A 9,010-nucleotide genomic window follows, 5' to 3' on the forward strand; every position below is an offset into this window, starting at 1 on the left:
GCTTGATGGACTCACTCCCCGGGTGCTAGGTTTCGCAGGAACTGATAAGATAAAGTCCTCCCACCGGAAGTGAAAGTGCCCAATGGGCTGGGAAATGACGTACCGGAAGTTTGACGTCCAACCTTGGGATTTTGTTGGGGGAGGTGTCGCGGTTCGGACAGTCGGAGGACTGGAAGCGCAGTGGCAACGTTCGCCGTCAGGCTAGCCGTATTAATTGAAGCATCGAATACCTTTATCAAGCAACTTTTCGACGTGTTCCGGCCGGGGAATCCTTCACGTACTGTTTTGTGGGGGGGTGGAGGTTTGGATCGTTAAATTGTTTATTTGGCCATTGGTGGAGACGGGTGTTACGGGTGTCGATAAGGAAGCCATACCATCTCACTTTCAAGAGCTTTTCCAATAGCAGGCGAGACCTCCATCACTATCTCACTCTTGCCTGCGGGGGGCGGCGAAAGATCGATAGGGTGATTAACTATTCCATCGGTGTAATCCTAAACCCGGGCTATTGTCAATCTGTCAGTGTTCGGGTGTGGAGGGATCGAGATTCGGCTTGATTGAGATGCCACCGAGCACTCCGAGCTGCGACCGCAAGACGTGATGGAAAATAGATGTAGCTGTTGATTCCCGCTGCCTTGCTCCATTTCTTCCACGGCTCACGTTTCTTGTTTAAATAGCGTCAGGTTATAGCCGGTGTCCATTCTAGTGGTGTATTGTATCGTTGCCGTAGTAATTGAAGGAAGTGTAACTTTTTTGCTTGCCGGAAGTTATGCCAGTTTGGGCCAGTCCGATGGGCTATCGGTATCGGGAAGCCAGTCATCGTCCTGGGGCGATGTGGATGTTTAAAGGATGGTTGAATAGGCAGCAAAATATGGAGGCACGGTAACTACCTTGCGTCATCCGTTCTTAAATGATATCGTTAAACGGCATGAGGCGATAAGCAATTTAGCTCTATTATGAAACCTATCTAAGTTCATTTGAGAGGTAGATAGGTCATTAAAAGAATGAAATATTTATGTTAAGGTAATGAAAAATCCCTTGCAAAGGATAGATTTGACTATCTTTTTACTTTTTTTAAATTAAGAAAAACGGCTTAACATCAAAATGTACACCTCAAATGAGATGCAAAAATCAAATGCTAGCATCTAAAAATGCCTTGATTTTTATTTCAGTATGCAACGTCCTTAGCAACGTCTTTAGCAACGTCTGTCAAGTTACTGGAGATGGTGTAGGCTACAACCAAGTGCAGCATCGAAGTAATCATTGGTTTTTGGCTGTGATCGTCAGCTATAAAAGCAGGCTAATCTGCATTGCAGAACTAGTCGTAGTCAATCATTCGCCGTGCAAGGTTCGCGTAATATTTATACAAACTAACCCTAAGGTAGGGGTGGTACAAGGTTTGAAAAGTCCTGTGCCTAAAAAGCATCATACGCTTGGTGAACTGTCCAGTTATTCGCATATCGTTTTCCTAACTTCGGTGTTTATGCAGATCTAACAGGAAGAAAAACAAACCAAACGGCCAAGATGTCTGAAGAAGTCACGTACCGAATTCCGAAACCGGCGCGCATGCGCGGTCTGCACAATGTCATCGTCAAGCGCAATCTGATCATGGCCATCGCCCTGGTCACCACGGCCGTTATTTCGATAAAAATGCTGCGCAACGAACCGAGGAAGCGAGACTACGCCGAGTTCTACAAGAATTACGACGCGAACAAGGCCTTCCAGCGCATGAAGGATGCCGGTCTGTTGCAATCGGTGCAGGATTAGATTTGGCCCCGGAGTAAAAGCCATCGTAAAGCCATAGAAAAAAGGCACTGGAAGCACTAATTGCGTGATCGCTCTATATAGGAATGGAAATAGCACAGTAAAGGAAATTCCGGTTAATCCAAACATCACTTACGTGTTGCCTAGTGTATTACATAATTTAAAATGCTCCGGCTAAAAGAATAAAACAGCCAACCAACGCTTGTCGTTTCTATGGCAACATACGTTAAACGCAGGGTTACTTAGATGCTTTTATTATCTATCGTACTTATTCTAAAAACAAATGTAATTATACCTTGGGGGACAAGTAGCCGACGCAATAGCGACGACAGTCTTCACACGGCAGAACCGTGGATCATATCCGATTAGTATCTTTCTCCCTTAGTAAGAACTGAGTGTTCAACTACGTTGTATCATTAAGTCCAGTAAGGTATGGCTCGGGATTTTCATACATATTATATATATGAGGAAACTCCGGGAAGTTCAGTAACCCTAAATTCAACTCTAATTTGGAAGGCTGAAAGTACTTCATTTGCTGGAAAGGGATTTGATAACCATTTAATTTTATTTGCCCTAAACTATTCTCGATACATACATGAGTGGCCATAACACTCCCATAAAGCCATCAATAGTGATCCTTTCAAATGCGCCACACCATTACGAACTCTTCCCTTCGACTGTTCTCAGAATCCCAGAAACAGAAACCCCCCACGATGGAAGATGGAGGAAATGTATGATGATTTTAATGCGATTTTGATGTTTGCTCAATCGCAATCCGTTGACCGGCGGGGAGAAAGGGACAGTTTGATGGAAATTATTTGCTGCGAGTAGAGGAGTGTGAATATGAAAAGGCTTGTTTTGGTTTTCGCTGGTCTCACTGAGCGCGTTGGAATGTTAGCCCTCATTCCTCACAAGAAGATCCCCGGGAAGGTTCCCGTGAAGAGTTTGATATTAACATTTATGTGGCCAGTTTTTGGTGAGCGGCAAGGTTTAAGGCTAGATTTATGCAGCCGCTATAGAAGGGTGCAGGTTTGACGTCTCGTGACAAAAAGCATCTGATGATGGTCTAAAGCACGGATGGTCAGCACGGTGCGATGTTTATTATTTATTCATGCTGGGGATTATTTTCGCTCACCGGGAGCGTGCTCGGGAGGCGGCACATCAGTAGGGCTCTCGGGGAAGTGGCGGACTGGAGTGTGGATAATGATGTCGTTGATGACAGTAATGCTGTTAGAGGATTAGCCGGTGCAGCTTCACGGTACGGGTTGGTTATCCCGTTGGCTTTTGGGAGCTTCTCAAAGTCAATCAGTGTATCTGTCGGAGAGGGTTGGGATTTTGTGTTCTGTACTGGATGTGATTTCAGTTTTGAGGGAATCGGTTGACAAGGAATGTGTGATTTGATAAATGGAAATAAAATTCATATTCAACTCGAACAAGACATATTACAGTCTTTTTAAGGACTTCCAGCAAATGCTTCTATGACCAACGCATAAGTCTGTACAGTATATACAATGACGGACAATATTATTGTGCTATCTGGCTGCTTCCAGGTGGTTATAAAAAAGCTTCCAGTACGAAGCTGTATGTTATTAAGCTTAAAAAACGTGCATTGTATTCAGAAGCTGGCGAAAAAACAAATGATTTCTTTTGTGACTTTTTGTGTAAAACTACATCTCGAATGGAAACAGGCCGCAATTGAAAAATATACGGGAATTTTTTTTTTCAAAAATGGAACAGGAAAATTGTTTTGCGTGCTGCTATTTTTATTTCGCACCCTATTCATGAACTTTCATTAACTTAAATGTTAACGGTTTTCAAAAATGTGAACGTTGTTCAATTTGTATGACACAGGAGAGGGTTTGCGCCTGGAGGATATGCAAATATTTGACTTTTTACGCCTGAAGGCAGGCAATAGCAAAACACATTGTCACTGCTGATGAAACACATCATGTTGTTACCTGTACCTCCGGTGGAGACCAATAAAGTTCATGAAAGGTTTAAAACTGTAACGGAAACTGAAGCGAGAATTATTTACAATCTTCCATTCAGCTAGATAATCGGTTTGAAGTCCTGGGGTGGGTGGCGACTTTCCTACACTCAGTAGCATTCTCCATTGTTTTTATTCTTCCCTGGCCTTCCTTTCGCATTCTACCACTGTATCCCTCCTTACCTTTTCATCTGATATGCGATCAGTTTGGCGTAGGCCGGCGATCCGTACCAGTCCCTTCTATCCTTGGAACCTGGCTTGCTCGGCGTGATTAATAGTCCGGACCAATCCTTCCCCTTGATAGTCGGCCAGTTTGGCAAAGTCCAACAGTCACTATTGTGCTCTTCCCGATGCTAGCCCACTACCCCCACCAAGTGTTTTTACCACCATTCCCTTCTTCTTCCAATCTCCGAAGTACGCCGTACCCCTACAAACGTAATGATAAAAAACGGTTGAAAATATTTCAAGTTAACATCAACTAAACATAGAATCGCAATGTAACTTTGATAAAAAATGTGCTAATTGTTATATCTAGTTCCACACATTGTAATAAACATGGATAAATTTGTTTTTTATTATACTGTATTTGAGATTATTCTGGCGATGTATTGCAAACTAAGTAACAAATAATGTATCAATCGTTAATAAAACTATTTGATTGAAACTTATTTAACATGCTTCCACTTGCTCTCTAATCTATGTCAGTCTGATGATGACGATGGTCCTTTCCAGCCTTGATCATCATTATCTTCTGTTTTGGTCTTTCGACCTCTCTGGTAATGCTTGCCATTTCTGGCTTACTAGAGTTAATGATACCACGTAGATGGATAGGATCCTCAGTCACTACGGGGGAACGGTACAGATGAGACTTGAACCTCTTGAATCTGCGCCATTGTCGCCTCTACCGCCCCCCACAATCCTATCCATAAATCAGCACTAACCGGTTTATAGTTATTTATTGTTTACTTAAAACATTTTTTTAATATAAAACTTATATTTTTAGCAATTATGTTGCGTAGACAGTGATGCGTCATAAAAAAATATTCCCAAATTATGAATACACCGTGAATTATGGTTATGATACCAAATTTGAGTGAATTGTTATAGTTTGATTTTAAATAGTCTTGTGTTATATTTCAATTAAGAAGCTCCGTTATATTTTTTCAATTATTAGTCATGAGGGACGGCTCTCTTTAATTTTCCAACGCCATAAAACAATTTAAAATGCAAAAACAATATTTTTAATACTTTGGGCATGTCTACGCACACGGTAGAATCACCGGGGTTAAAATCGCATCTGAGCCGTTCCACCATGGTGAGCACTGACTACCCAACTACGTGGTATCTATAAGTCTAGTAAGCCAGAAATGACAGGCATGACCTAAGAGGTCGTTAGGTCAAGAAAGAAGGAGAAGTCTTTCTGTCATTCACAATAAAGCCCAGCTTTGTATTTAAAAAGATGTTTTTTTAGTTGATTTTAAAAACCTTTATTATTCAATTATATATAAGCTATTAGAAGATGTGAAAGATCAAAACAATTCATCTGTTTATGTTATGTTAAACACCAACTACAGCTAACAAAAAAGTATTACATAGCACTCCTCACAAACAAACGCTCATGTAAAGCTTTCTTTGCAACTGCAAAGGAACAGCCAGCAGTTTTGCTGATGAATATTTCATCAGTTTGAGCTTCTTGTCTGCACTTTCGCCTGCGAAGATCAACCTTAGAAAAACAGGAGCATGACACACACACAAAAGCTGCAGTGACTCCAACACACCATACACATACTCTACGTGATTATGGCGAAAATGTGAAAGTGAAAATGTAGCCCCCCTCTCCCTCTCCAATTCGTCCCAACCTTGGACGCTCGTCCTGTGAAGTGCTGCTTCAGCAGTGCTCACTTCACCTTTCACTCATATTCACTCACCCGCAGTAAATAAACTACCGTGCGGGCATAATTGAAAGGAGCAACAGTGCAACAGACAAAAATAAATCAGGCAGCTCGGTGGAAGACGTCCCAGAAATTCCATTACCAAGACTTGCGTACGTGGGACAAATGGGGTAGGAACAGACAGACTGGCTGAGTGTGTACGAAGACAGTGGCTTACAGGGCCGGCTTCTTCCTGCTCGTCCCCGTGACACATTCCATTTCCGGACAGGAGGACACACAGCAGCCGGAGCTGAAATGGTTGATTGAAGTGCCAAGTGAATGCACCGTGTAAGTGCATATGCATTATTCGGTCGCTTCTTTTTCCTCACAGCAATCCGCACGCCAACTGCAGCGCGAGCGAGTGTGCTCTGTGCTCGAGCTCATCCATTCACATTAGCACCAGTGCCAGTGCACCGCGGGGGATGTTAGGCGGGATGATGGAGCCAGGCGCAGGCGGTGTACTTCGCAGTTGGATGGCATCGGCAAAGTGTTAAGCATTCAATTTGAATATGAATATTTAATAATGCCGCTCAGTGTTGCATTATTCAGCAAGTGTTCTTCGGTTTCTAAAATATATGAAAAAATAAATAAAATAAAGCGAAACACATGCAAAGTGAATAAAAAGTGGCGTGCATGTGAACGATGTGTTTTACACAGGTTCGTGTACATGAGTTTTTTTGTGTGTTGATAATGCATAACCGATACAGATGGTCAGCGGTGAAGCAAGTTTTGACGGGTGGAGAAAGTTAAACTTTTTAACTGACAAGCTAACTATGGGGTTGGTTGGTTTAGTGGTTGCTTTTCAGGGGGAATAAATTACGTTGGTCCAGATTTCAACATGTCATTTAGGGCTGAATAACAACGGCAAACTGATGCGAAGCAATCCAGTAGTGTTTATTTAATTTTGCTATTGAATATTACAGTCTTAGCTATGTATTTCCGCTTGTCAATTAACCGATTCATTTTTAAATCCTTTAAAAGAGTCATTATAAAGAGGCAACTTTTTCTTACGGTTAAAAGCATCATATTTTTTCAATTATACGACTTCCGCTTTTTCCACATGACCAAAGGCGAAGAAAACACTCCCTAACAGCGCAGCAAAACAATTCAAAACGGTCGCGCCATCCAGTCGTGAGGGCTACAGCTTCCGGCTAGCGTGCAAGCAAAACATGCACATAATTTTCACCAACTTTTCCGTTGCATTCGATGGCCAAGCCGCACTTTACGGTTTCCTCGGAGCTCGGAGAAAACGAAACGGAAAGACCGAACGAAGCCATGTGACGCGTTGTTTCTCGCTGGAATTTCTCACCCAGCAAAAGGGAAAAGCAGGGAAAAACAAAACTCGGGAACAGAAGTGTTTGGGATTTGTTTTTATGGCTGTCGACAATCGGTGGATATCATAGTGTGGAATCCTTTCTTAGACGATGCAGCTGCAGCAGTGAGATGAAATGATGGTTTCGAGTTTGACGACTGCGTCGATATAAATTGTTGCTAGTTGCACCGTTTGATGTGTGTGCTCGTGCTTAGCCGGCGTAATAAGTTTTGCTGGAAAGGGGGTTGTTTTTGTCCCAGATTTGAGCGATGGGAAAAAGTTTTGTTTGTTGTTGAGATAGAGAACGGAAAAGAGTCAAGGGAAGTTTTGAATGATGAAAAAAAAAAACACAAAGCAGTTATAAAAAAGTATAAGAAAACTCTATGATAACAAGGAGAGAATAAAATAAAAAGAAAAACAACAACAATGACAAAAAAATGAAGTAGAAAACAAATAGAAAATTGACTTTTGTAAAATAAAATATAAAATGAAAAAAGTCCAATAAAAAATATAAAGAAACTCCATCAAAACTGTAATAAAAAAATTTAAAAAGATGAAGAGCAAGAAAACGATTTTCTCAAATCGAAGACGAATCGGATGAAGGCAAAGAAAAGAAGAGATAAAATGATTCAAAAATAAAAAAATAAAAACAAAAGTATATAAATGAAGAAACATTCAAGGGGAGAAAACAACTTACGAAAAGGTGAGCTGAAATTATTTGAAAAGAAAAAAATTGAACCTGAAAGAAAACTTAAAAGAAAATGAAAGATAGCGCAAAAACATTAAAAATCAAGAGTACAAGAACGACAAGTACAAACTCAAAACTAAGGTTAGCGAAAATATTAATAAGTTTAACATTTTTTGTCCTTAATAAAACAAACGTATGTTAAATTAGCTTCTTAATTCTGTGTAACGTAAAATTCAAGACTGTAAAAACATAAAAAAGGGTAATTAGAAATTTGATTTCTAATGACGGATGACGGCTTCAGATGACAGGGAAATCAAATATCTTAGCCGTTGATATTTCACGCACTTACCCGAGCGCTGAAAGGACGTGTAGAATATCAACGGCTACTATAAGAATATCATCTAAGGACACCACGATAAAAGGTATTTGATATCCCCGTCATACGAAGCCGTTTCCATATCAACTAGCTTTGCTTGCCATTTCATCTAAGAAGCCTGCCATAAAAATGGATGCTATTGCCTTATCAACTGAAAACCCCTGTATATAAGGAATATGAATAGAAAAAAAAGAAATTTAAAACAAGTGCAACTCATGCACAATACTAGCAGATAGTCATCGTTTGGAAGAAGACTTATATATTCTTTTCAACTGTTTTCAAGACATTTTTGTAAGCTATACTTCCGGGTTTCTTACAAGAAACCCCCCAAAGAGAAGAAAACAGTTCCCGGTATCAAGGACCTGTCTTGAGCGTTACGCCCAATAGCTGGAAGTCTTTCTAGAAAAATTCCCCGTTTGTAAGGAAAAGAATGAGCTGCGAAAAAGAAAAACGAAACGAAAACACACACACACACACACACACACAGACACACCAACTAGATGACCCTTTGTGCCGTCTCAAAAAGCATTCCTTCAAATGCAAAACGGAACGGCGCTAGGAAATGGGTCCACTTAAGGGAATGCAGGATGCAGCACTGTTGCAATTGAAATCGAGTGCACTCGCATCCGTGCACCAGCATCCGCATCCCCTGGTGCATGAAGCGTGTGTCAGTTGCAGGCCCGTGTCCAACCCGTCCAACCAGGGATTTCTTTCGTGTTACGTGCAGTGGACGTTTAGTTGAGACCCATTGTAGTGCAACCGGCTGCGTTCCACCGCTACTGTTCCGTACGGTCGGTGAATGCATCGATGCATGTTTTCGATTGTCGTCAATTCTCGGGCAGTGTGTGTGTGTGGGGGGGGGGGGGGGGGGGTGTAATGTTGAAGTGCACGCTCACAGCTTGACAGCCTCGGTACGTTATATGCAGATTTTAGTGTTACAAAGTCAGCGGTGTGG

General features: G+C 41.4%; 1 protein-coding gene across 1 annotated transcript; it reads left to right on the forward strand.

The window, feature by feature from the left end:
- The first annotated feature begins 1,286 nt into the window (after positions 1 to 1,286).
- On the forward strand, positions 1,287 to 1,969 carry LOC118503597 (cytochrome c oxidase subunit 6C-1-like). The gene is made up of 2 exons (XM_036037051.1): positions 1,287 to 1,378; positions 1,487 to 1,969. Exon 2 carries the CDS (start codon positions 1,522 to 1,524, stop codon positions 1,762 to 1,764), a length of 243 nt encoding a protein of 80 aa, XP_035892944.1. The 5' UTR covers positions 1,287 to 1,378; positions 1,487 to 1,521; the 3' UTR covers positions 1,765 to 1,969.
- Positions 1,970 to 9,010: the final 7,041 nt, after the last annotated feature.

Source organism: Anopheles stephensi, chromosome 2 (assembly GCF_013141755.1).
Source record: "Anopheles stephensi strain Indian chromosome 2, UCI_ANSTEP_V1.0, whole genome shotgun sequence".
Classification (NCBI taxonomy): domain Eukaryota; kingdom Metazoa; phylum Arthropoda; class Insecta; order Diptera; family Culicidae; genus Anopheles; species Anopheles stephensi.